This window comes from Aphelocoma coerulescens, chromosome 12, assembly GCF_041296385.1.
Source record: "Aphelocoma coerulescens isolate FSJ_1873_10779 chromosome 12, UR_Acoe_1.0, whole genome shotgun sequence".
NCBI classification, from domain to species: domain Eukaryota; kingdom Metazoa; phylum Chordata; class Aves; order Passeriformes; family Corvidae; genus Aphelocoma; species Aphelocoma coerulescens.
Window position 1 is genome coordinate 9,647,814 of NC_091026.1, and position 27,092 is coordinate 9,674,905.

The following is a 27,092-nucleotide window of genomic DNA, read 5'->3' on the forward strand; positions in this document are numbered from 1 at the left end:
GGGCAGGAGTCTTGCAGGGGTCAGCAGTGCTGGAGGGGAGGGTAGGCTGGAGGAGTGGGATTGGAGGAACGGAGGCAAGGGGTGGGCTGGGATGAGGTGGGTGCTTTCTCTCCAAGGAGGCTGGGGGGCTCAGCCCAGGAGCAGCTTCCACTCTGCCCAGGGAGGAGGAAGAATTGTCCGCCAGGAGAGAGAGCATGACCAAACAGGTGATGGAGAGTCTGGAGGGCCTGTAAGATCTGGCCCCATGGGCATGTGTGCCTCCCTGTGCCCTCCCCTGTCCCTATCCTGCTGGGGCCAAGTGGGTGCTGTCTCTCTGGGCCTCCCCTGCCTGTCCCTCCTCTAGAAGCACCCACGGCAGCCCTGGTCTGTGGTGCAGAGAGAGGAGTGGGTATTTCCAGGTCCATCATCCCTGTCCGTGTACCGTGTCAGGCTGCAACAGGGTTGGGGCAGCGCTGGACTGCTCCACACCTGCAAGGGGTGGTTTTCCTTTGGGAAATAAGGGGAAAGCACCCCAGACTCCCTTGCCTCTTCCCTGATGCCTGTGTCCCCTTCACAGGGTCCTTCTCCACCCAGCCGTTCCCTGCTGGCAGCGCTCACACAGTCCCTGTGCTCAAGCTGTCACACACTGAGGAGGAGGAGGGTGTGTCATTCCTGTGCTTTTAGTCCTTGTCCCCCTTTTTCTGTGCTCCGTGTGTGTGGTGTGCACTGCTCATGCATGGTGCTGTCTCCCAGGGCAGGACAGGCAGATCATGCTTGACAATGACGACCTTGAGTATGACAGCATGGATGGAGAGGAGGAGGACTATGATGAGGTCCCGGAGGTGGACAGCTTGGAGCAGCCCGCAGTGGATGGTGAGCTTCCCTGCACTCACCTGGCCCTGAGGGTGAAGCCACTGGAGGAAACCATGGAGCTGCCCCAGGTTTTGCTGGGGTGGTGTCTTTGCATCCAGCTGGGCAGTGGGTCCCTGTGCCATCTGTCTGGGAGAACTGGGGATTTGCAGCCCTCTTGCTGGTACCTGGGTGGGTTGCACCTTCTCTATCACTGTGCTGTCCACACCATGCAGACCTTGTGCTCTATCCCCCTCACTGAAGCCATCACCAGCAGTGATGGGTGGTGTGCTGGGCTGGTGGGACCTGCTGCCCTGGCAGATTTCCTGTGCTCTGATCATGAGCCACAGGAGGGATCCCAAAGGCCCCAGGAGATCAGGGAAGTCCCAGTGGCAGCAGCCTTTGGAGAGTCCCTCCACAACCCTTCCACGGGGTGCTGTGGCCATCATGTCCCCACGCCACCCCCCTTCCAGCTCCTTGCTGGGAGCTGTTCTGGGAGACAGCTTGCCCAGAGTGGTGTCTCCTGCCCTCAATTCCAGCAGCTGGGCAGAGCACAGAGATGGCTCCAGCCAAACCCTTCCCATGCTCAGCTGGGAGCCATCCCCCACCTTCCCCTTCTGGGGTTCCCCTCCTCTGCCAAGTGGGTCTGACAGCCTCCGGTGTGCTGCCAGCTCCTGCCTGCCCTCACCAGCAGCGTTTTCCTGCAGCTGAGCCCTGCAGGCTGCCGCTGGACGAGGGGGACTGCCAGCGCTACACCCTGCGGTGGTACTACAACCAAAGAGTCACCGAGTGCCGGCCCTTCGTGTACAGCGGCTGTCGGGGCAACCTCAACCGCTTCAGCAGCAAGGAGGAGTGTGAGCTGCACTGCGGGCAGCGCCCAGGGGCAGGTAGGCAGAGCTGGGCACAGCTTGGCACCGGCAAGTCCAGCAGCATCCCCACCCCGTGCCGTGGGCTCAGCAACACAGAGCTGGGGGGACAGTGCTGGTTCCCCACCTCAGCTCTGATGGCGCCTTGCTTCTCTCCACAGATTCCCGTGGCAGTGCCGGCAGCAAGGTGGGAGGGCAGCCAAAGGTGTAGGTGCAGGCAGTGTCTCGGCAGGCAGGGCTGCCTGGAAGTGGGGCCCAGCTGCCGCCCCGGCCGGGGCTGGGCTGCCCGTGGTGGCGGGAGCCACGCACCCACCAGCCCCAGCAGGAACCTGGTGCTATTTCTAACCTGTCTTTATGCTGCTCATGGGTTTTTCATTTCATATCAGTTTATTGTCATTAAGGTGAAATTTATATCAAATGGGAAACTGCCTCCCACCAAGGCTCTGAACCCCCTTTCCCACATGGAGGTTTCCTGGGCTGTTCTCAGTTTAATTTTTAAATTATTTGTTGCCAACAGCACGGTTCTTAGCCATGTTCCCTCTCTCTGGAAGCAGAGCTGGGACTTGGCATAGTTGGGCTCCCTCCCGTCACATAATACCCTTGTACTCTTTCCTGCCCCCCACAAACCCCCAAGCTCCCTCTCTGCTCCTCTCTCTCTGCCAGGAGAGCTGCCCACATCCACTGCCAGGCAGTGCCTCCCTGCACAACACCACTCACCCCCATCCTGCAATCAGCTCCATCTGAATAAATTTCACCTTAACCTCAACTGGGGCCCAGTTCCCCTTTTGTGGCTGCGATGGTTTGGCAATGACCTGTGGGGAGACTGGAGGCTCTTTCCATGTGCTACCCTCCATCTCACATGCCTGCCAGCAGCCCATCTGTCTTCAATCCGGGGGGGTCTCACCTGCACCCCCAGGCCTGTCAGGGAAACCCTGAGGATGGTGCTATGTTAGAAGAGGTTCCTGCTCGCCCACGCTTACTCTCAAAGGCTTTGTGAAAGTGATGTTGGCTGCTGGGGTCACAGCCCCTGGTTCCCCCCCCAGCCCCAGGGCTGAGTAGGGACATGCCCGTCACTGCCCCAGAGCCCCAGGGGCTGCCGGGTGGGCTTTGTGGCCCCCACACGTACGCTGCTCTCTGTGTATATCTGTATACAGCGAATGTATATGTGTACCACAGCGGGGGGGATGTGTATTAAAGCTGTGCTCACAGGGACATGTCACACTTCTTGGCACGTTGCTGGAGATGCCTGTGGAGTTTGGGGACAGCTCTTGAGTCAGGCATGCCTCCTGCTCACCCCAGCTGGGCTGCCCTTTCCAGCTGCCCACTGTTCCTCACCCCTTCCAGGGAACCCAGTGCCCCATCCCCATGCCCAGCACGTGCCCAGCTGGCGCAAGCCAGGCCATGACCCCCTGTCCAGGCCCTGACGTGTCAGCACGTGGGTCTGTGGTGCTGCATGATGTAATGCGTGAATCAGTGCTGCCAGCTAATTTTGGCTACTGGGTGTGAGTTCCTGGCTGTCCCTGGGAGAAGGAACAGAGCTGGCATTATTTCCGTTCCCTGCCATCCTGGGGAGGGTGGCATAGGATAGGTCACCCTGTGGCCACAGGGGTGGGCAGACCCCCAGCGGTCTGAACCCTGGGCACCCTGACTCCTGGCCTTGGCCAGCCCACGGGGCTGAGTGCCCACAACTCATCTCATGCAGGTGCTCACCCAGCCTGAGAGCCTTGGGATGCTCCCACAGTCCCTAAGAGGGGAACTTTGGATCAAAACCTTTGTCTATGGGGCTCACCCCACAGCACAGCCTACAGGCTGCTACCCACCTTGGGCAGCTGGCAGAGGGGCTGGGCCAAGCTGGACTGGTGCAGGTGCCTGCAAACCAGTGGTGTTCCAGTTGGACTGCCTTAAGGTGAGCTGCAAGCCACTGGTGTCCTGCAAAACAGTGGCCAAAGCAATGCTTGGGTTTGGCACAGCAGGGAGGTGACATGTCTCTAGATATGTCCTCCATGTGACATGGGAGTCTGTCAGGACACTGTGCCAAACTGGTACCAGATGTTTGGGGGCCGTGTGAGGCACAATGCTCAGAGGGCTGCCCATGGTTACTGGCCGGCAGCAACATGCATGTTCTCTCCCTTCCTTGAGTAATTACCAAGGAGCAGGGAGGCCTAATTAGATGGAGAAAAAACATCTTGCAAGTCAGACATGAAACAACTGCATCTGAGCTGTCCCAGGTTCCCAGAAACCCCTCCAAATGCAGCTGGTAGAGCTGCAAGGGGGCACACGCCAACCCACATCCCAGGATGACTTCATCTGCTATTAGGCAGAATATATTAAAAGCATTTCCACCCCTCCGTCACTGTCACCCCCTCTGCGGGTCAGAGGTGGAGCTGGGGCAGGATAAGAGCCAGGGCTTGGCAGAGAGCAGAGCAAATCCCCAGCTTGTGGTCCCTGCACCCCAGGAGCACTGCCTGAACATCGAGGAGACGAGGACCTGCTGCAAATGGTGAGGCTGTGCCCTCAGCAGTGCTTTTTAGGGGCTTTTAGCTGGGAAATGGGTTGCGGGAGGCTGGATGCTTTTCATTCCCCACTTCCCAGCAAGTTAACTGCCTCTGGCTGCCTACTCTGGTACTTTCCAAAGGGTTCCACCCCAGAGATATGTTGCAGGAGGTTGGTTTCACTGCTCCCCTTCCAGCTGGACAAACCCTGCTGGGTGACTGATTTTGGGGAGAGGCAGCCATACAGCAGGATTTGTGCAGCAGTGCCCCTGCACCTGCTCTGACCCTGACCCACATCCCAGCACCCTGATCCCCACCCTGTAGCACAGCACCCTGCAACCCTGGGGCCCTCCCTGCATCAGGGTGAGGGATGGGGTGGAGAAAGTGGCTGAGGCTTGACACAACTCAGCACGTGTGGCCAGACTCCTGCCCTTGTCACCCCATTGCGATCAATATGCTGCATATTTTAGGCCAAGTGGTTCGTGTCCCTCCTTGGTGGGTGACTTTTGCCCCAGAGAGCCCAGCACCACTGTGATGAATGGCATCTGCCAGGGAAGGTGTGGGAGGAAGAAAGCCCCACAGCCCGCCCAGTCCTGAAACCCCGGGCACATCACATTTCCCTGGCCAAAGGGCAGGAATGGGTTGGGGAGCAGCCACAGTACCCAAGCAGACACCCTCTGGATCAGGACTGGCTCCTCCTCTGGATGACAGAGGAAGGGGGTGAAATAGAGGGCACAGCCAGCATCTGGCCAGGGGCTGTGTGAAAGGACAAGGACACCCAGGTGATTTGCTTCCCACGTCCCCTTCAGCCTCCACAAAACTCCCCATCCTGTTCAAGAGGATTAAAATCAAGGTGGAATAATGAAGGGTTCCTGAAAGGAAGGTGAAGCCCCACCAGCTGGTGCAGGGAGTGGAGAGGTTCTGTGGGTGACACCCTGGTGGGGACATGTCCTGCCTGGGGGGCTGTGGGGCCATGGCAGGGTGAGGGGGGTGATGCTCAGCGCCAAGCCACGTGCTCCCCACAGGCACTCCCAGCCACGCTGCGAGGCAGGATGCTGCTCATCTTCCTGGTGGTCCTCGGGGCACCAACGAGAGCCTGGAAGGGAACGAGCCGGGAGCAGCTCCTGCCGGGACCCCAAGCCGTGGATGGAGGGAAGCTGATGAGGCAGGAAACCACCAGCAATAACAAGATGCTGCCAGGTCTCCCCAAAATGAGGAGGGGCGACGCTGGCTCTGGGGAAGGGTCTCATCCGGACAAAGCCAGCCTGCCACTGCTAGAGGGATCAGAAAGACAAGCACTGCCCTGTCCAATGAGCCCAGCCACCAAGAGAGCTGCTCCCAGGAAAAAGGGGAGGAAGGTGTCCCTGTCCCTCGATGTCCACACTCACTTACGGAAAATCCTGCTCGACCTGGCCAGAGAGAAGGAGCTGCAGGCCAAGGCAGCTGCCAATGCCGAGCTGATGGCCCGCCTTGGGCGCAGGAGATAAACTGTCCTGGCTGGGACACAGCTGTGCTAGAGAGGGCAGGGGCGCTGCCTGGGGCACAGGCGGAGGGAAGCGTGGAGCGGCATTGGTGTGTCCGCAGGGGACGGTGGACATGGCACCTCATTCCCCCGGTCTCGGAGCTCATGGCACAAGCAGCAGCCACGGGAGGATTTGGTTTAATAACCATCACCTCAGCACCACTGGAGAAGATAGAGCTGGGTTTACCTTGGCCAGTGCTGGAGCACAGCTGTTCCCAGCCCCAGGCACTACAGGGATTTTTATGCTTGGCTTTGCTCCCTGCTCATCCACCACTGAGATGTCTCCAAAGGGGCAGCATCCAGCCAGGCAGCTTTTCCTGTGTGCTTCTTCTCTCTGGGTGACCGGAGCACCCAAAATCCTCCACAAAGCTTGGCCAAGCCTCAAAGCCGGAGTTTTGCGTGAGCACGCACAATAAAATGCAGCATCAAACACAACTTGTTGTGCTTTATATGGGTTCTGCACCCCTTTATACTCCCATTTTATGTTCCCTTTCCCCAGAGATGCTGTGAGGGCATGTTCTGGGCCGGGTCCAGCACGGGAGGTCATTAAATTCCAAATGAGGCATGTCAGAACTTGCACCAACAGCGGAGCCAGCCCCTGGCCCAGGGAGCCCACAGCAGCTCTGGGCCAACAGGGACGCAGTGTTGTGCCACCGGAGCTGCTGCTTTCAGCACAGCTGGGAGATAAGAGCAGTGCAGAGCAGAGTGTGGCCGCCCCGTGCAAAGTACAGGGTGGTGCGAGCGAGGCAGAGGCCGGGGGACACCTGCAGAGGGGCCACTGGAGCTGGTGGGGGACACAGCCATGCTCTTCGAAGAGTACTTGCTGCAGGGTGAGTGAGCCCTTTCGGCTTGGAGTGGGCACTGGCTTTGGGAAAGGGGCAGAAGCAACTGGGCTGACCCCACATTCCATGGGAGGGACAGATTTCAGGAAGGGATGTGCCAGCAGATGGTGGGTTGGGGTGAGGTGGTAAGGTGGGTAACAGGTCCTTTGCCATCTCTGCCTGACCTGAGGCTCAAGTGACACCCAGGCAGCGCTGGCCCCTTCAGACACCCCTCTGCACCCACTGGGTGTGTGCTGTGGGGCTGAGCCTGGAGTTTGTGGTCCGGGGTACAGACAGGGTACCAGTAGCAGTGGGAACAGGGGACCTGCCAGAGATGGTGCATCCAAGTGGGACACTCCAGAGCAGGCAGCCTGGGTGACAACTGTCCACCACAAGAAGGGGGTTCTCCCCTGCGACCCCCACTTGTCCCTGGGACGCTGAGGATCTCATCCTTTCCATGTCCTGCCCCAGTGTCCCATCTGTCGTCCCCGAGGCCCAGTGTGCCTCCATACTTCAGCATCCTCTGCCCCTAGCGTCCCCTCACCTCCCCAGTGCCCTTCCCCTGCCCAGCTCAGGGATCCCAGTGCCACCCCCCATCACCAGTGTTTCCCCTGGTACCAGTGCCTCCTGCCCCAGGCCCAGTGCCCTCCCCACCCCAGTGTCTCCAGTAGTGTCCCAGTGTACCCCCCAGCCCCAGTGTCTCCAGTAGTGTCCCAGTGCCCTCCCCACCCCAGTGTCTCCAGTAGTGTCCCAGTGCCCTCCCCACCCCACTGTCTCCAGTAGTGTCCCAGTGTACCCCCCACCCCAGTGTCTCCAGTAGTGTCCCAGTGTACCCCCCAGCCCCAGTGTCTCCAGTAGTGTCCCAGTGTACCCCCCAGCCCCACTGTCTCCAGTAGTGTCCCAGTGTACCCCCCAGCCCCAGTGTCTCCAGTAGTGTTCCAGTGTACCCCCCAGCCCCACTGTCTCCAGTAGTGTCCCACTGTACCCCCCAGCCCCAGTGTCTCCAGTAGTGTCCCAGTGCCCTCCCCACCCCAGTGTCTCCAGTAGTGTCCCACTGTACCCCCCAGCCCCAGTGTCTCCAGTAGTGTCCCAGTGCCCTCCCCACCCCAGTGTCTCCAGTAGTGTCCCAGTGTACCCCCCAGCCCCAGTGTCTCCAGTAGTGTCCCAGTGCCCTCCCCACCCCAGTGTCTCCAGTAGTGTCCCAGTGTACCCCCCAGCCCCAGTGTCTCCAGTAGTATCCCACTGTACCCCCCAGGCCCACTGTCCCCAGGGCAGGCCCCGTCCCACAGCCCCTCCGCTCTGACCCCAGCCCCGCCCCTCCGCCAATCAGACCGCGCCATTGCCGATTGGCCCCGCCCCCTGCCTGTCAGTCACGGCTCCGCGCCACGCCCTGCGCCACGTCAGGGGGGCGGCCCTGCGCCTGCGCAGTGCGGCGGCCGCGGTGACAGTGACAGGCTGGCAGGAAAGGGCGGGGGCAGGAAGGGGCGGGGCGGTGCCGGGATCGGGACCAGGACCAGGACCAGGATTAGGATTGGGACCGGGATCTAGACTGGGACTGCCATTGCCACTGCCACGGGACGGGAGGGCCGCAGCGACGGGCCGCTCGGCAGCACCATGCTGAAGAAGTTCGACAAGAAGGACGAGGAGTCGGGTGAGGGGAGGCCGGGGGCGCTGTGAGGGAAGAGACCCCTCTGTGGGTACGGAGCGGATTGGTGAGGGGGGACTCCTTCGTGGCTACGGGGGGAGCTGTGAGGGGGGGCTCTCCTTTGGAAATGAGGGGAGCTGTGAAGGGGGAACCCCTCCTGTGGGTATGAGGGCAGATATGAGGGGGGGGACCCCCAAGGGAGCTGTGAGGGGAGGCTCGATGCCAGCTTGGCAGCGGGGACTGGCTAGTGAGCACAGAGCGCAGTGGGAAGCACTGTGGAAGCGCTATGGGAGCACTGTGGAAGCGCTATGGGAGCGCTAGAGCAGTGTGCTGCCGCCTTCTCACGGCTGCAGCCAGAGGCTAAACTGGTGGCATCGGCACACCACACCGAGGTTGCCTGCCACATCACCAGGTGCAGAGCCTGAGACTAAATATTGACCATATTAGCCCTGTTCACTGTTGCCCAGCTCTCAAACCAGGTGCTAAAGCCAGGTGGAATCCAATTCATAGTTTCTGGCCCTTTTTCTGACACATGTGGTCTGCTTTTCCAACACGATCACTGCTACTTTCAGTGGATCAGAAAATCTGAGAGTACCAAGTAAACACAAAGTGATTGCCCAGCTTTTCAAAACTTTAGGCCGGTTAGTAAGGAAGAGGTTGATATTTTATGTGGTGTGTAATTCAGGTGGAAGCGGTGCTTCATAAGACAGTGTTTCCTTCCATGGTTGAGCCTTGTAGTATCTTTTTCATCTTCCTGTGAAACTTTCTACGCATCTTGCTCTGCGTAACAAATCAGTGTGTCCTGAAGCAAATTGATTCAGCTTAAATCTTGGTGATTGTTCTGTGTGACTGTGCTTGCTTTTTATCTTAATGTGCATTAAATGCTCTGCCCTTGTTTCCCTTGTCCAAAGCCTCCAGTGACGTCTTGATAAGCAGAGAATTTAGTGAGGCAGCTGTTGGAAGGGAATGGCTCTTGGCTTTAATTTTGGGGGCTGTTCTTCATTTGCACCTGCCACACCCATCGAGGTATTGATGTTACCTATGGCTAGGAGATGGAAGTATCCAGTTAATTGGCTTCTGTGTCTTTGCTTTCCACGGATGGTTTAGCTAGCCTTGGATGAGCTGCTCCCCACTCCCTTTGACATGTTATTTTGGGCACAAAATGATGTTTCTCTACAAATCAGAATAACTTGTTGTTAGTTATCCAGTATTAGGAGCTTTATGAACACACAACCGCTGCTCTCCCTGCATCTTTGTCCCTCTCTGTGGAAGGAAACTTTGACGCAGGGTGCTGTGAGGACTGAGACCCCATGTACAATGTATTGCAAGATCCTGTGTGTTTTGGAACATAAAGAGATGATGCTGTGTTGTTCATGGCTGATTTAAGGATTGTAGACATGCTGGACCATGGGAATATTGGGATGGTTTTTTGGGGCACGTTCACATGCTTATACTAGAACTGGTTCATACTCATACTAGAAATATTTTTGCTCTTTCTCCTTGTTTTCTTCTACCTCTTCAACCTCACATAAGTGTCTGTGCTTTGTTCAGCCACCTGCTGCCTTTGTAAACTTCTCCTGAGCCAGAGGAGGGCGGTTTATGAACCAGGAAGGAGCCAGAGTCCAGATGTGTTTGCTTGTGTATGTAAGGCTTACTCTAGAAAAGGCTCCTGGCATCAGCCTAGGATGCTTCAAGCTTGGGTCAGGTCAGATTTGGGGCCAGGAGATGTTCTCCCTAGTGGATCAGGCTTTGGAACAAACACTGCAACAACCCTGGAAAAGGCTGCATTTTGTCCCAGGGCCAGGCTCAACATAGGTACTAATTAAAACCTGCTTATCAATAACTAGGAGCTTTTGAAAAGCTGCAGCTCACAAATGCTTGGGAGGCAATCTAATAGAGACCATGCAGAATGATAGTGCTTTTCCCTCTGATTATTTCATCCTTAATTGCTGGGGGGTTTAATTATTTAGTATAATTTACTTTGTTAAGTGGAACAATGAGAGCCAATTGTGTCAACAGTCAACACAATTGTGTCCAGTCTGCTGTCTTGTACTCTTAATTAGTGATAGAGCCAAAAATACTTTACTGGTGGATTCTTGATTGGTTTATATGGGAGGGATAAACCACTCCTGATTCACCAGTCTGGCAAGCGATACCTCTTTCTGTCTAAGCCTGTCCTATTGATGCTGTAACTGCCAGCAAGCTCCCAGCCCAGGGATGGAAATAGGTCTCTGGGGATAGAGTGGAGCACAGTTATTTTACAGATAATCAGTCTACCTCAGCTCACAGTCAGTTACTTCTGGAGGGGATGACAAATTGAAGAATGTACTGTCTGTTCTGCCTTCCCTGACTGCCCTGAGGACATCCAATTAATCCAATTAACTTCAAAGAGGGTGCTCTGATTGCTTGGTGTTCATGAAAAAAAAAACTCGCCCCAAAATGCTCAGACTGTTTTTAAAGTATGGGCATGGTTAAAAAGTTGCTTTCCCATGGTACTATCCCTGGAGAGATTTTTACTCTTTTTTGTTTTGCAGGTGGGAATTCCAACCCATTCCAGCACCTGGAGAAGAGTGCAGTTTTGCAAGAGGTAAATCTTCCAACCATGTCCTCGGTGTACCCCACTCTGGATAGAGTCTCTCCCTCTCTTGAGCAGGTCACTGGAGAACTTCAGCAAGGAAATGAGGGTTTGTTACAGTCCTGCTTGCTCTGAAAGAAATGGACAGCAGTTCTTATTTTATTATTGGACAGATGAAGGGAGAAGGTTGAAATGGTCTCTGTAACAAATTAAAGACTGTGAACTATAAATAATAATAAAAGGAATAAAATTATCTGGGAATCACCTTAAACCAGGAAGATTGGGAAATTGGCCTTGGACACCCCAAATGTCTTGTGGATGACAAAATTAATGAGAGGGTTGTGAGTGGTTATTAAATAGTCTATGAATTTTCTGTGAAGAAATGCCATTCTATTCAAGAGCAGGTGAACACCTCAATCCCCAGTCCCTGTTGTTTCAGCATTCTCTGTTTGCTTGTGAGGTTGGGAATGGTGTTGGCTCCTGTAGCCTCGGCAAGCTCGAGTTCGTCTGTTGGAAGAGTGGTGCTTTAGGTAGCACACAATCCAGACCTGTGTGGGTGAAAGTGTGATGAGACTTTGGCCTTTAACCTTTATTGCTCTTGGATTTGTAATCCCAGACTACAAAACCAGCTGTTTAAAGGGGCCCACATTTAACGGGAATTAAGGGAAAATCTGATCCAAAGTCATTAAAGATCTTGCCATACCTCACTCAAAATGTGTTGTTTCTATCATTGGCCAAGACCAGGCAGGACAGTGTTTGCAAGGGGGTGTTGGTGTCAGTCCTTGTCTGTGCTTTGTTTTCAGGCTCGAGTGTTTAATGAGACTCCCATAAACCCACGAAAATGTGCTCATATCCTCACCAAGATCCTGTACCTCATAAACCAGGTAAGAGAGAGAAAATGTACATCTATACAGACATGTGCATCAGTCCCAAAGCTGGTTGTGATAATTGGGATTTCCTTTCTTCTTTCCAAACAACCAGGGGGAGCACTTTGGTGTCATGGAAGCTACCGAGTCCTTCTTTGCTATGACCAAGCTTTTTCAGTCCAATGATGTAAGTCTGCCTTTTGTTTTCTGTATTTACCTGGTAGGACAGGTTGTCCCTTGAGATATGCATTTTTATACAATCAACTTTTCTGTCCTGTCTGAAGCTACCTGGTCTGAGTAGGAAGAGTAGGGTGAAAGTTTAGAAATGGTGATCAGCTTCCTAGCCCTTCCCAGATCTTGTAGCAGCTTAACTGAATTGTGATGTGCTCTTGAGGCAAGATTCCTCCCTCTGAATTGTTGTTTAACTCTTGAGATTGTGGTACACAGGTGGAATTTACTGTGCTTTGTGCCCAGCATTAAAAGAGCCTGCTGAGAGTCAACAGTTGTGTGTCCTGGAGGAGGCTGGGAGTTAGTGCCTACCCACAGCAGTAGCACTGTCATTAGTTGTCCCCCAAACTGCAAGGCATTAAAATCATGAGACCAGTGTAGAAATCGCCAGACTCAGGAATATAAATTGTTGGCTTTCTTGCTTTTGAAGCAACACAAGGCTTTCAACCAGGAAACCAGCAAATGGTTTCAAGGTTTTCCCCTTGTTCATGTGAATGACAAGTGGAAGATGAAGCTGTAGATCCAGCTAAATCTAGTATTTCTATGGCCTCACCCTAAGACTGAGGGATTTAGAAGAGGAAGAGGTGTTTTGTTAATCAATATGGATTTTGTACATCTTTTACACTCAGGGAGTGGGGCCCTCTGAAGGTATCAGGCTCTTGTGATCTTCACAATAAAATTATGTAGGCAGGGAAAACTGAGATCCCTTCCTATCTGGGATCATCTCAGCTGATGTAGTTCTTGCTTTTTTTCTTGCCAGCCAACTCTTCGCAGGATGTGTTACCTGACTATCAAAGAGATGTCTTCTATTGCAGAAGATGTGATCATTGTTACTAGCAGGTCAGTCACTTCACTTTTATTGCTGTAATACTGACATGCCCTCCAGTAATGTCTGTCCAGCTTCTTGAAGATAACTGTAGTCCCTAGGCAGGGTGATGACACGGAATGCCCTTGGTGAGGAAAAAGTTTTCCTTTATAAAAGACCATTAAAATACAGACACTGAACTCATAGTGATGTATGTAAAATGAGCTGTGTCCCCATATGCCATGCCCATGGGTGTTTGGAGTGTCTCTTGGTCACATGATATGGTAGCACTGCTGTTCTTTCCCCTTTTGCACAGGCTTTTTCATTAACTCCTGTCGGAATGCCTTGAAACTTTTTGAAGAATTCTGGCACAAATCTCAAGGCTTTCAACAGGTAGACAAGGATTTACTGCTCCTGTAGCAGCACAGAATACGACCTCACCAGGGAACAAAATTCCCTCAGTGAGTCATTCCTGAATTGCTGATCATCCCAGTGAAATGCCCTGCCGGGCAGTCAGGAGCCTGAGGGGACAGGGTCTGTGAAGGGCTGAGGCAGAAGCCAGTCTCAAGTGCTGTGATATGATGAACTCCCGGCCCTTCACAGATGGTCTCACACTGACTCACTTGGTGAACAGGAGCTGATGCAACTTGTTGATGGGCTTGGGACCTGAGTTCTGATCTTTTCCTCCGGCCTTCCCACCCCAGTGGGGTTTCCCTGAGACCTGCAGCTGCCTGCTTGGCATTCAGCTGTGATGCTGGCTGCCTGCTGCTCTGTGTGCACTGTGTGTGCACTTGAGAGCTGCTGGCTCAGGAGTGCAGTATTGAGAGTTTCCTGTTTTCCCAGCTTAACCAAAGACATGACTGGGAAGGATGACAATTACCGAGGCCCTGCTGTGAGAGCACTCTGTCAGATCACTGATGTAAGTGCTGCTTTTCCTGTGGGGTAGCTCTCTGCCCTTCACTTTTTCCTACTTTACCCCATCCCACCTTCTACTCTGCATTTCATGCCTTTGCATCTCCCCTTTCACACTCCTAACAGCTTTCCCATATCAGCTGTTGTTTCCCTCTCCCTGCAGAGTACCATGTTGCAGGCCATTGAGCGCTATATGAAGCAGGCGATTGTTGACAAAGTGCCAAGTGTGTCCAGCTCTGCTCTTGTGTCTTCCTTGGTATGTACTCCCTGAAGCATGGGCCTGAGGGTCAGTCAAGCAGGAAAGCAGTCATCTGTGGTGGGACTGGACATCTTGGGAGTTTCAGGGTTTTGTTGCTATTCCTGCCTGTTAACTGAGGGACTGGTGCTCACTTTGAAAGAGATCATCAGCCTCCTGAGGCTGCAGCTGTAATGGCCAGGTCTCTGCATGCTGATCCCTTGTTCTTCTATAAGTTGCTGCTGCCAGCACACTCATGGGGAAGGCTGATTGCTTCTTAACACAAGGTGAAATTCCCTAAGCTTCCTCCATCCTTATGGGTTGTTGTGGCTTCATCTCCTTCCAGCACTTGCTGAAGACCAGTTATGATGTGGTAAAGCGCTGGGTGAACGAGGCTCAGGAGGCAGCTTCCAGTGACAATATTATGGTGCAGGTAGGACACCCACTGCCACCAGGGGAATAGCCAGCAGCAGCTGGGCATGGAGCAAATTGCTGGAGCACCACGCACCTCTGGGTGACAGGACAAAAGGGGGAAGATCCCACCATGAGTTTGTGACGTTCTCCTTCCCTGCACAGTATCATGCTCTGGGCTTGCTGTACCATGTGCGGAAGAACGACCGCCTGGCAGTCAACAAGATGCTCAGCAAGTTCACACGCCATGGTCTCAAGTCCCCATTTGCCTACTGCTTGATGATCCGAATAGCCAGCAAGCTGCTGGAGGAGGAGGCTGGCAGGTGAGCGGGCTCCTTTGCCCTGCTGAAAGAATTTCCTGGTCCTGCTTCCATCTCCTCTTGCAGGCTCACTTGTCATCTCATTATTTTTGTCTTTGAAGAGCAGCATGCACCTTCTACCCTCTTACTGTTGGGTAAAAGCAGAGAAAATACAGAATGTCTTCGTGGTTGTTTTGAGATGGCTTCTGTGAGTCTTGCTTGCACATCAAATACTGTCTTGTTTCTCTGGACTGTTTTGCATAGCTGTTCTTTGTTCTACTTCATTTTCTCTGTCTTCTGTAATTGCTTATCCACCTTGTATGCAGTGTGGCTTCCTGGTAGATAAGAGTTGTGGTGTGTACAGTCATTTCTCACTGTGTGAGAGTTGAGGGAGATTCCCTTTAGCCTGTAAGGCAGAGGGTGTCTTCTCAGAAGGCAGCCTGACTTTTAAGCATGCTGGAAGTACAGTATAATGACCAGTGCAAAACCTGGGGACAGAGTGGGTTTATGGCTGCTTTTACCTTTCCATGGACTATGGGACCTGCCCATTTCTGCTGCTGAATTCCTAATTTCTGCTAGTACCTTTGCTTTAATTCAATCTTGTGGGGTCTTCTGTCCCTTAGCCGCGATAGCCCCCTGTTTGATTTCATTGAGAGCTGCCTAAGAAACAAGCATGAGATGGTGGTGTATGAAGCTGCATCTGCCATCGTTAACCTGCCCAACTGCACTGCCAAGGAGCTGGCTCCGGCTGTCTCGGGTAAGTGGGGTGCTCATGGCCATGGTGAGGGAATGATGAGCCTCCAATGGTGACATCTGCTGATTGCCCCAAGAAACAATGACCTTGTGTAGTTTCAGGCTTGTTATGCTGCTGTATCCTTTGTTGCTTTATGCTGCTGCTGAGAGCCTGTGGTGTGTGTGCATTGTAAAACAAGCTTTGTTCTTGTAAAGGTATTTCCTGGTGTGTTCAAGTGTGTGTTACTTCATGGGTCAGTTCTGGAAAAGGAGCAGCGTTTGCATGAAATGGAGAACAGCAGTTCAAATTGACTTAATAGGAAAGGTGACAAGGTGATGAATTTGGCTTTCACAGGGAGCAAAGTATAGCAGCACTGTGGAAGAAGAGGGAGGTGGGTAAGAGTTAGTTGTCAGCAGGGATGTCACAAAGGTAAAGGGGACAAGAAGAAGGGAGGAATCTGTTAAAGGTACAATTGCTTCTTGAGCATGTTTCTAGTTACCGTATGCTTGCAGCTCTCTTCACTGAAGCTCTTGCTTTAGGTATGAAATGCTTCTCAATAATAGAGTGCCTAAACATCTGTCTTTGTTGGTTTTCCCACCTTGCAGTTCTGCAGCTGTTCTGCAGCTCCCCGAAAGCAGCACTAAGATATGCAGCCGTCCGTACCCTCAACAAGGTAGGAGCCAGTCTCTTGGGAGCTCCAATAGTGTCTCATGTGCAGGGAGGTGCAGACTTCAGAAGCAGGGGGTCAGATTATGTGACGATTTTGTGTGAATAACCTCTGCCTTGTGCTACAACCTTACATTTCATTGCTTTCTGCCTGGAGTAAAACCTCAAAGAACACTCTATAGAAGGAAAAAAAAACCCTGATAGCTTTCACTGGTCTCTTAGAATGTCACTGGTCTTAGTGTCACTGCTTTCCCTTCTGAGCTTCCCATGGTGAGGAAGCTCCTTGTAAAACAGGGATCAAACCTTGATGATGGTTCTTGCCTCTCCGTGGCAGTCTTCGTTCCAGCTTTTCCCTTCCCCTTATAAACTCTACAAAAGGAAAAGAGAGAATGGCAGTGTCTGGTAACTGCTGTGCTTCCACCCATGGAGCTGTTTTGCACAGCTAGTCTGGCTGAATTTTTGTTGGGAGTTCATAGCTTGCTTTTCTTACTATATAGAGGAGAGTTAAAAATAGTAGAAGATTGTTTATTACTACTGCTTTTCTTCCAGCAAGGGGTGCAATTCTGCAGGAAACAAGAGCTTGTTACCTTAACTACAGATTAGCTATTTGAGATGTCCCTCATCTACATTCTATGCCACTTATTTCTATGGGAAGGAGTGAGTTTTGCTGGGTTTTGCCAGCCGGGCCTTTTGCATCTGTTGAGGGATTTTCATTCTTTCTTCACTGCTGCAGGTGGCCATGAAGCACCCATCTGCTGTGACTGCCTGTAACCTGGACCTGGAGAACCTTGTGACAGACTCCAACCGCAGCATAGCCACTCTGGCCATCACCACGCTGCTGAAAACTGGCAGTGAGAGCAGCATTGACCGGCTCATGAAGCAGATCTCCTCTTTCATGTCAGAAATCTCAGATGAGTTCAAAGTACGGAAGTGGGAGGAGAAGGAACGCCCAGATTCCTGAAGAAACCTCATAGTCTATGTCCGTGTTTGTGTGTGTGCTCTAAACCTGCATGGAGCTGCTTCCAGAAGCAGCAGAATATTTGCAGGGAGGAGAAAGAATCTGAAGTTGTCTGCCTAAGCCATGCCTCAGTCCTACAGCTCCAAAGTCACATGCTCTCTTCTGGGGAGATGCCTTCTGAGAATCAAGTCTCCTTCTTTCCAGTGGGTGTGGGCTTTCTTTAGGGGCTGGCCACTGCAGAAAGATCAGTCTCCCCCAATTCATAGGTTCCTGGAACTGCATTCGCTGAATAAGTAAAGACAAAAACATGATTTCCGGGCTAGGGAGACCAGAATAAAATTGATACAATTTGGCTATTTTTTCCTGCCTGGTGAAACAGAATTGTTTTTTACTTGCCCCCTTTCCTGCAGGTGGTAGTGGTGCAGGCCATCAATGCTCTGTGTCAGAAGTACCCTCGCAAACATGCTGTCCTCATGAACTTCCTCTTCACTATGCTTCGGGAGGAGGTAAGTTTGCACGACAACTGTGTGTACCTTGCTTGTGTGCATGAGCAGTACTCCCTGTGAGTGTCAAGCTTTTCCTGATAAGGCTGTGCAGTGAAAGCCTCTCTCTAAAAGGTTTGCAGTCTAACTGCAGAAATGCCCAGCTGTGCACAATAGTTATAAGCATACTGCTAGGCATATTTTTAGTGTGGTTTTCATTCTGTGATTTTTTTCTTCTCGGGGTTTATTAACTCTCAAAGCAAATGCAGGCAACAGCAGATCTGTTGGCAGTCTGTGTGTGTTTCACATTTGAACCAGCTTTCTTTTATCCTTTGACAGCAAATTCCAAGAAGTTTCGATAACAACCTGTTTATTGATGACACGGGACCACTTTTGTTCTGGTGTCTGTGCTGTGGCAGTGAAGGGATCACGAGTACCTACAACCATTCTCTGCATTCAGTCAGACATAAATTGCAGAAAGACAGCTTTACAGAGGTTTGCTGAGGCTGTTTCTAAAAGAGCAAACATGCCTGCAGCACAGCTGGCACCACTGCTTGCTCTGACATCACTTTCTGCCAATTACAGCCTCTCAGCTGGGAACAAACCAGAGCATCTCATTTTCCTCCTGTGAAAAATGGACCATTCTCATTTCCCAGATTTTCTGTGGGTGGATGGTATCATTTTGAATGTGGTTTTGTACTTCAAACCATTCTGTTTTAAAGCTTTTTTAATCTGAAGTAGCTCCAGAAAGAGCCAAATGCCCAACACTCTGCATGTAATTGGCAGAGGGTAGCGTGCAGTTTAATTCCCTGGTGTGTATTGAGGACATTAGTAAATAATGTCTGAAGATAACCAACCATTACTGGCATATCAGGTTGTGTCTGTACCTGGGGAGGTATTGATTGCCTATCATCCCACACTAATGGAGCTATTTGCTGCGTCCTGCTGTGACAGATATGATCCTTCATATTTTTCTCTTGTGATTCATCCTCAGATGTCTAGTGCTAAAGGGGAGAGGGCTGGGCTTTTTCTCCTCCCATATGGCTTTTTTTAAGCACTAATTCTAGCAGCAGAGGATTCTGATGGAGATAAAAAGCCCTTCAGACAGATGAATTCTTTTACTCTTGGGTTAGGACTTGGGTTTTTTTCTTCAGTGCAGCCATTCTGAAGGGAGCTGGCAAGAGAGCTTGAATATTAGTTGGCCCTCTGGGTGTAAAGAGGGTCAAAAGTGAGGGCAGAATTACTGCCCTCCTCCTTTCAAACACACATTAAAAAGCACTGAGTGTGAATGACCTTTTCAAAGGAATGTTTTTCTTGTCTGGCTAGCTCAGAGTCTCTAAAATACTTTGAGATTTCCAGCTGAGCAGTTCCCTTTTGCTCCTCAGGGTGGCTTTGAATACAAGAGAGCCATCGTGGACTGCATCATCAGCATTATTGAGGAGAACTCAGAGAGCAAAGAGACAGGCCTGTCTCACCTCTGCGAATTCATCGAGGACTGCGAGTTCACTGTGCTGGCCACCCGTATCCTCCACCTCTTGGGGCAGGAAGGGCCCAAAACCAACAACCCCTCCAAATACATTCGCTTCATCTACAACAGGGTCGTTCTGGAGCATGAAGAAGTCCGGGCAGGTAAGTGACAGACCTGGGAAGCTCTCGGCCCTCGGACAGATCATCAGGGAGCCATAGTGTATGAATGCCTCTGCTTTTGAGGGCTGTGATTCCCTCTAGGCCTGAGCAGATCATTTTACACAGCAAAGATCCTGCAGTAGTATTGATGGAAGAGGTGGCCTGTGGCTGAGAAATGGGAAGGGATATGCACTGGCTCTGAAACTAGACAGAGGTTTGCAGGCTTTTCACTGTAATAACCCTGCTTCTTTCTAGTCAGTTTTACTAATGTACACAGTTTACTGATGTAGCATCTCTGACATGGCATTTGATCAAGGCCAAGAAATGGAGGAAACTTCAGCTGATTTCTTTGCTTTCTAATTCTGTTTTCATGACTTCTGCTACAGGTGCTGTAAGTGCCCTGGCCAAGTTTGGAGCTCAGAATGAGGAGATGTTACCCAGTATCTTGGTGTTACTTAAAAGGTCAGTTGTGCCTCAGAGTTTTCCAACATCCTAGGTGAAAAAACCTGTTTGTTTGAGAGCTTGTCTAGTCTCTTCTAGCTGTGGGTCTGAGAAGGTGCAGGGGGTACCTGTGGTACTGTGATAGGATCACCACTGCATTCAGCACCACAAAGTGGACAGAAGACATGTGTGGCAGAGTACTGCTTTTCTATTACAATTACTAGGAGATTGCTGGATCTCCCCAGTGGCGTGTTTTTTCTGGCGCTGTGATGTGTCTTAGTCGTGGATTCTGAACAAAGTTTTCCGCTTTCCTCTCAGGTGTGTGATGGATGATGACAATGAAGTGAGAGACAGAGCCACCTTCTACCTAAATGTTCTGGAGCAGAAGCAGAAGGCCCTCAATGCTGGCTACATCCTGAATGGTACTGTAGGAAGCCTTAAAACAAGTCTGTGCCTCTTTCCTGGTTTAACAAGAGTTAAACTAAAGACCTGGCATTGTTGTGGTTTCGGTGACCTGTCCCTTCTGTCCCCAGGGTTGACGGTGTCCATCCCTGGCCTGGAGAGGGCTCTGCATCAATACACCCTGGAGCCTTCTGAGAAACCCTTTGATTTGAAATCTGTTCCTTTGGCAACAGCTCCTATCATTGAGCAAAGAGCAGGTGAGGAACTGGGTCCCTTGAATGCTAGTGATTCCCTGCATTGGGCTTGCTGGGAATTGCTGAGTTCCATCCTATTTGAATTTTGTGAGATTGCATCTCCTGGAAAGACTAAGGCCTGCAAATCTGGTTGCTCCCACATTAATATTTCAGTTTAGTCCAACTGCTAATAATAGTAATAGTTGGCAATCCTCACTGGAGCTGCTGCAGTTCTAAAGCTGCTTAGGAAGCCAAATACGGGTGTCTAGTCAATATCGAATGAGAAATGAGCTCCCTTCCTTTCCTTAATCAAATCCCTCTCCAGACACTGATCTGTCTTCTGATTTAGTAATTTCTTACTCTTCTCCTTCAAATCTGTGGGGTTTGTTTTTGTTTGCAGAAAATGCCCCCATTGCTGTAGTGAAACAGCCAGAGAAGGTGGCAGCAACACGGCAAGAAATATTCCAAGGTAAACTGATGTAAGGCCTCTCCTCTGTCCATGTGTGACAACTCTGTAGCCAGCCTCCTGCTGAGCCTGTCTTAGCCCCTCTGGCTTCTTCTCACCTTCTTGCAGGGAGTGACATGGGCTCTGTTCACTCCTGGAGGGTGGGGGTGCCTGCACTCATCTTTTTTCTGTCTTGCAGTAGATGTGAGCAAAGGATGACTCTTTTTAATTTTAAAAGACTCTAGGGAATGTTTATGGGTATTTGATGGATAGTTCCTTGCTGTAGCAGCTTCTGGCAGCTGAAACAAGGGGTTTGAAACTGCTAACACCTCCTTGTGTCTTGAGGAAGGCAGTAATTTGTGTCCTCTATTTCAGAGCAACTGGGGGCCATCCCAGAGTTTCGGGAGCTGGGCCCACTCTTCAAGTCTTCCCCAGAGCCTGTGGCCCTGACAGAGCTGGAGACAGAGTATGTGGTTCGTTGCACCAAGCACACCTTTGTCAACCACATGGTGTTCCAGGTGGGTAGCTATGGGGTATGGTGCTGAAGACTCTTAAAAAATAAGTTCCTGACTGGCTAAAAGCTTCATTGTGAAGACATATCTCAGGGATACCATAGAATCCTAGAATGGCCTGAGTTGGAAGTAACTTTAAAGATAATATAGTTCCAACCCCCCTGCCATGGACAGGGACACCTTTCACTAGACTGGGTTTCTCAGAACTCCATCCAACCTGGCCTTGAACACTTCCAGAGATGCAGCACCCACAACCTGTGTTCAAAGCACGACACTGCAATGAGTAGTCCTTAGTTTCTTATCCATGGCAGTAGAACCCCAAAGAAAATTAATAAGGGTGGGGGGGGTATGTCTGAGCAATGCTTACAGGTACAGTCAAATCCAACAAGCACTAGATGGGGCTGTTCTCACGGAGCAGTTGGCAAGGGGATCTGTGTTCTTTCCTCAGAGTCCCCAGGCACGTGGTTTGGGCATGGAAGAGTGAAGTGACTGCATCTGAGAAGCTGAAAAGGGTACCCAGGAAAGGGATCCAGTGGGGGAGGGCTCTTCATCCGCTATGTTTTGTTCTAGCCTGTAGCACAGGTGCTTTCTTCTGTACATCCTGGCCTTGGCTGTACCACCCTGCTGCTATGTGTGAGATGTTAGGATTGACGTGCCAGTCCCCCTCGCCTGTGCCTCAGGGAGTCGAGGCACAGCGAGTCCTTTGCTAGCTTGTGAGCAGCAGTGTTTTGTCTTTAGCCAGCTCCTTCCTCAAAGCTCAGAACTGCTTACACAGCCCTCACAGGGATTGACCTTTGCTTCTGTTGTCCATCCATCAGATGCAATTATATGAGCTTAAGAGACTTGGCATTGCAGCTGGAACGAAGTCTAATCAGCAAGTTTAGACTTGCTGAAAACATCAAGCTTGCTGAAACTTGCTCAAGCTGCCCCTAGTTTTAGCCATGCAAAGGACCATCTTTTATCTGCTGTGAAGGCACTGTGTCCCTGTAGCTTCAAGTGGGATGATGTAGGCAACACAGTACTTGCATTTCCATAGAGCAAAGAATTAACCCAGGAATGACCGTCCAGGACATTGGAGGAAAAAGTTTCATACCACCTGGTGAACTGAAACAGGCAGAAGCTGACACATCCCTGCCCTCGCTGAATTTGTGGTCCTGCTTGGATTGCAGAGGGCAGGCCTCGGATTGGTGTTTAAGTCTTGTTTCCTCAAAAAAAAAGTTTGCTGGAGCACTGGACTCACCAGCAGGGTTTTAGTTTCTCCCTTAAAGCATTTAAATGAGCACTTTTTATTCAAGTTGCTCTGTAATGAGCCAGCTGATAGCGAGGTGCACCATGAAAACATAGAGAGCTGGGGGTTCATGGGCTGACACCAGACTCCCACTGTGCCTAAGCTAAGTCTGATCTTCGGTGAATAGTGAGCAGCTTCAAGCTGTTGCTGCTTTCCCCTTTCCTGTTTAGTTTGACTGCACGAACACCCTGAATGATCAGATCCTGGAGAATGTCACAGTGCAGATGGAGCCAACAGAGGGATATGAGGTCATTGGCTACGTACCTGCCAAAACCCTGGTGTACAACCAGCCAGGTACCTGCTACACACTGGTGGCACTGTCTGAAGAGGATCCAACAGCAGGTAAACAGTCTGCACTCTTTCTTACTGTATTGCTTATCCCCACACATTCTACCTTGCATCCCAGCCAGATATTTATAGCCTGTGTGTGGGTGCAGCCCTGAGTGATGCTGAGCATGACTTGTCTTTGCTGTTTTGGGGGCTGTCAAGCCTTCCTTCTCCTCTGCTGGTTCCCTTGTGCTGTAGTACTGCCAAGGCTGTGAGAGCTGGCAGATTAGTTGTCTTTCATGCACCCTGGCATGTCCTTCAGCCTTTCTTTGTGTTAGACATGGGGAGGCTGGTGCTTGTAAAGTGCTGAGAGTGCCCAGATGCTCTGAGTAGCAAAGGGGTGTTTCAGACAAACTGCTAGAATTTCAGTGATGTCTGTTTGAACTGAACATCCTCCTCCCTATTTGCCACTATGCAGAACATGAACCAGGCTTTACCTGTGCTTTGGTCTCCCTGGTTTGTGCTCTGGAACTGCTCTCCTGCTGTGTTGCTGCTTTCACTCAGCAGTACCCATCTTTGAGGGATGAGTCATCGCTTCCTCTCCCAGCCGAGTGGTATTAAAGAGCTGCAGGATTTCAGTGCGAGGGGCTTTCATTTCAGAGGCGCTTGAACGGATCCCTAGATATGGGCATTGCCTCTTCACAAGGTGCTGGTGGGACATGTTTAGTTAGTATTCCCAACACAATGTGAAGTTCATTAGTAATAGCACTTGATCTGAGGATTATGGTCTTGTACAACCATCATGAGCCTGTCTTTATCACTGTTTGCTTAATATTATAAATAAATAGCTTGTCCTTGAGAGACATAAACTGTTGGGGAGCTCTCTCTAGGTCAGTGGCTAAGCCTGTGCTGCTGACAGTGACTGGGAGAGCCTGGCTTCCCCAAACCTCCCAGCCCCGTTCTACCTCAGGGAAGTGTGGATATGGTAGTAATGTGAGCTCTGCCTTTGCTTTCTTGTCTCCAGTGGCCTGCACATTCAGCTGCATGATGAAGTTCACTGTCAAAGACTGTGATCCCAACACGGGTGAAACTGACGACGAGGGTTATGAGGATGAGTATGTGGTAAGGATCTGGGTGTGTGCCTGATCATGGAAACTGCTGTCATTTTGTGGGGTTTTGTGATCTGAACTCGGATCCCTGCAAGCAATGACACTAAAGTGGGCAGCACCATGTAGAGGGAGCTCTTGCTGTCTCTGGTGTAGATGGGAGTTTGCTGAGCTTGCTTTGTCTCATTTGGAGTATTCTCTTGTTGCACTGTAGCTGGACACCTGACTGTGCAGAATATGTATGTTTTGGGGGGCCATGGTGCAACCTCCAGGTTTGGCTGACTGTGCCCTATGGGCTCCAGCAATGGCCCAGTCAGGGTTGTGGAGACAGAGGGCTGTTGGGCATCTTTTGTTCTGTGTGAGTTGCTCCTGTGGTGGCGTGGTTAATTGCCTAGAAGCTTGCCTGGCCCAGGAAAGTTGCCATCCTTGTTCTTACTCTGGGGGAGGTGGAGCTCTTCCCTCCCCAGCACTGACACTGCTGAAAGCGGCGGTGCTGCAGAAGCACCTCTCTTCCTTGGAGAGGAAGGGATGTTGTTCACAGCCTCAGCTTGGCCTGTTAGCTCCAGAGCCTGTTTTCTATGCGTTGCCTGTCACTGCTGTGAATCTGATTAGAGGCGCTGCTGTGCAGTGAGTCACTGTCTTCCCAGAAGGAGTGGGGAGGGTTTTTCTCAATGGAACATGCAAGGTTAACCCTTCTCTCAGCTTCCTACCAGTCACCAAGGCAATTGAGTGATACTTAAACAAACTCTTTAATGTGTTTCAACTAGAATCAGGAGGAGATTCTTTCCTGCAGCAGTTGTTGGAATGAATGCAGGCTAGTGTCCTGCAGGGCACTGCCTGCCCTTCATTACACACTCTGGAGGGACAAGCCTGCTTCTGCCTTGCACAGGTGCAGTCACAGCAGCAGCTCAACTACCCTGGTGCCAGTGTTAGGTGATCGCACATGTGACAGTGTCTCACTTTACCAGCCTACAAAATGATAAGCCAGAAAGACAAAACATAAGCTTACATGCATTCCAGGGAAGCAAATTCTCAAACAGCTATTTCTAAGCTTTTGTTTTTCCCTCTGTTTTGGCCATTTGTCTGGTGCTTTGATCTCTGTCAGGCCAAGGGCTGTGCTCAAAGCAGGAACCTGGTTTGTAAGCCCTGGAAATGGCATCACAGTGCCTTTCTCAGGCCTAGCAGTTGCTCAGTAACAAACCAGAAGTGGAAGTGGAGGCAATCTCCTGCATCCACCTGATCTCAGGGAATCCAGTCTAAAGTTCACTCTGGGGATAACAGGGTTAAGAACAACCACGTTTCACTTTAACCTCTTCTACCACTAGCTTGAAGACCTGGAGGTAACAGTGGCTGATCACATCCAGCGAGTTCTGAAGCCAAACTTTGGAGCAGCCTGGGATGAAGTGGGTGATGAGTTTGAAAAGGAAGAGACCTTTACTTTATCTGCTATTAAAACCCTTGAAGGTAAGGAAGGGTGTGTGAGCACAGCAGAGCTCTTATTTTCCCTCCAGCAGACCGAGTCCAGAGGCCCAGTCTGGGTCACTTTAGATCTGTCACAGAAAGGCTAATGGGGCAAAACCCTTCACAAGCTTTACACCACAGCTGTTAAATAGGGAGCTGCAGTAACTGCGATAAGTTAGTTCAGGTTTCAAAAAAGTGAATGAGTGTTTTGGGACCAGTGGAGACCAGGCTGGATTGTGGAGGCAAGAGAGTATCTTGGTTTGCTCTTGCACTTTACCCTTCCAAGCAGACAGACCATAGTTCAGTTATGAGCTCCCACCATTCTTCTTGAGGCTTGTAAGAAAAAATGAAAACAGCAGAAGACATGAGGTTGGTGGGCAGGCTCGTTGGGGTAAGCTCTCTTCTCTTTCATCATGTATTAAAGTGTCCTATTTTTACTCAGAAGCCTTAAAACTCAGTTCTTTTGATGCCTTAACAGGGTGTCCTTGTCCTGTAGCCATCTCTGTGTTCCCTTGAACAGCCCCTTGGGGTTTGAAATAGTCTCCTTGAGGCCTTTCCATATTTCTCCTGAAGACCTGTGTCTCCTGCAAGACATGTCCTTCCTTTGCATGTCCCCAGAGAAGCGAGCAGGCTGTCAGGGCTGTGCAGTAAGTGCAGCCAGCTGCACTCTCCTTCTGCCCTTTTCTGACTCGTTCCCCCTCTTCTTTCTGTTGCACATTTGCTACATGAGATAACAGAACTCTCCCACGGTGATGGGGGTTTTTGTGTGTTGTCTTTGCATCCTTGTGGCCTCCAAAACCATGATGCTGACCAGTGGTATGTCCCTCAGGACAAGGAACATTAACTTGTAGGAAGGACTTGAGTCACCTTTAGGTGCTCTTTATGTGCCCCAGTTAAGATATCTGTGACACAGAGCCCATTTTATTTATTTTTTCAAACAGAGGCAGTGAGCAATATTGTGAAGTTCCTGGGGATGCAGCCCTGTGAGCGGTCAGATAAAGTGCCAGATAACAAGAACTCTCACACACTGTACCTTGCAGGTGAGCTGTGGGGTGAGGATCTGTGTGAGGAGCAGCTCTGGGAGGTTGCACAGAGCTGCCTGTTGAAAATCAGGGCAGGAGTTTCTGATGGAGCCCACTGTGCTCTGGGTTGGATTTTGAGGCTTGTTCCTGCCATGATTTCTGTCTCTGCAGTGCAGAGCAACTGGTCTTGGGATCAGGGAGGGTGCTGTGGTGGGGATGTTAGGATCAGCCCCAGGCTCAGCTGGGTGGAATTTGCTGTCTTCGGGATCTGTGGCACCTGCTTTGGAGCGAGCTTGGTGTGGGAAAGACAGCAGCCTTACACAGCAGAACAGATGAGTACCAGAGCTCTTAGACATGTCTGGATCTCTTCTCACCTGGAGTTTATTTTACGCTTTGCTTTCATGAGTTTTACAGTAGCCGGAGTCCCAGGTATGTTACAGTGAATGGGAACTGAGCTGCTTTAGGGTCTCTCCTGGCCCAGTACTAGGATCTGCCAGACTACCTGTGGGAAACCTACCTGTGCCAAGCAGTAGTGTTTATCTTCAGACTGGCAGGGGAGAGCAGCCTGCAACGTGCTCATCCCTTCTTCCCCCTCTCCTCTCCAGGTGTGTTCCGGGGTGGCCATGACCTCCTGGTGCGGTCTCGTCTTGTTCTCACTGACACGGTGACGATGCAGGTCACGGCCCGCAGCGCAGAGGAGCTCCCTGTGGATGTGATCATGGCCTCCGTCGGATAAACCCGCCTTTCCAGGACTGTCCTGACTCCGAGCCCCCGCGGGCAATGCTTCTTTCTCGGGCAGCAGAATAGGGATCACGGTCACTACAGCAGCTTTTGTGTTCTCTGCAGTACAGCTGTACTTGGGGCTCTGTCTATAAAATCACCACGTTTTTAAGCTCTGGCTACGCCGCGCTTTGTCCCCGCACCGGAGCGCCGCGCCCGCCGCTC

General features: G+C 51.2%; 3 protein-coding genes across 4 annotated transcripts in view; all 3 read left to right on the top strand.

Annotated features, from left to right (window-relative positions):
• The window catches only part of COL7A1 (collagen type VII alpha 1 chain), a 31,860-nt gene extending 28,972 nt beyond the window's left edge, over positions 1-2,888 (top strand). Inside the window, 5 exon segments of the mRNA XM_069028349.1 lie at positions 117-206; positions 557-640; positions 733-852; positions 1,536-1,715; positions 1,856-2,888. Coding sequence (XP_068884450.1) covers positions 117-206; positions 557-640; positions 733-852; positions 1,536-1,715; positions 1,856-1,905 — 524 coding nt within the window. The 3' untranslated portion in view covers positions 1,906-2,888.
• A 267-nt stretch (positions 2,889-3,155) lies between these two features.
• On the top strand, positions 3,156-5,870 carry UCN2 (urocortin 2). The gene is made up of 2 exons (XM_069028350.1): positions 3,156-3,194; positions 5,212-5,870. The coding sequence occupies exons 1-2, from the start codon at positions 3,156-3,158 to the stop codon at positions 5,671-5,673; spliced, it is 501 nt and encodes a 166-aa protein (XP_068884451.1). The 3' UTR covers positions 5,674-5,870.
• Positions 5,871-6,445: 575 nt separating this feature from the next.
• COPG1 (COPI coat complex subunit gamma 1) lies at positions 6,446-27,039 on the top strand. Of its 2 annotated transcripts, none has more exons than XM_069028354.1 (24): positions 6,446-6,538; positions 10,709-10,761; positions 11,553-11,633; positions 11,731-11,802; positions 12,604-12,683; positions 13,492-13,567; positions 13,724-13,816; positions 14,142-14,228; positions 14,372-14,529; positions 15,129-15,262; positions 15,844-15,911; positions 16,638-16,826; positions 17,273-17,368; positions 18,730-18,973; positions 19,357-19,432; positions 19,730-19,833; positions 19,945-20,070; positions 20,447-20,515; positions 20,867-21,009; positions 22,462-22,633; positions 23,583-23,680; positions 24,990-25,128; positions 26,067-26,165; positions 26,753-27,039. In XM_069028354.1, exons 1-24 carry the CDS (start codon positions 6,511-6,513, stop codon positions 26,881-26,883), a joined length of 2,616 nt encoding a protein of 871 aa, XP_068884455.1. In that variant the 5' UTR covers positions 6,446-6,510; the 3' UTR covers positions 26,884-27,039. The 2 variants fall into 2 exon arrangements, with proteins under 2 accessions (XP_068884455.1, XP_068884454.1); XM_069028353.1 differs by lacking the exon at positions 6,446-6,538 and adding an exon at positions 8,032-8,180.
• The last annotated feature ends 53 nt before the right edge of the window (positions 27,040-27,092 follow it).

Coding starts and splice junctions, on each gene's coding strand:
- UCN2 (XM_069028350.1), top strand. CDS start 3,156: ATGCGTGAATCAGTGCTGCCAGCTAATTTTGGCTACTGG. Junction 3,195..5,211: donor CAGCTAATTTTGGCTACTGG/GTGTGAGTTCCT, acceptor TGCTCCCCACAG/GCACTCCCAGCCACGCTGCG.
- COPG1 (XM_069028353.1), top strand. CDS start 8,144: ATGCTGAAGAAGTTCGACAAGAAGGACGAGGAGTCGG. Junction 13,817..14,141: donor CTGCTCTTGTGTCTTCCTTG/GTATGTACTCCC, acceptor ATCTCCTTCCAG/CACTTGCTGAAGACCAGTTA. Junction 19,433..19,729: donor ATCTTGGTGTTACTTAAAAG/GTCAGTTGTGCC, acceptor CTTTCCTCTCAG/GTGTGTGATGGATGATGACA.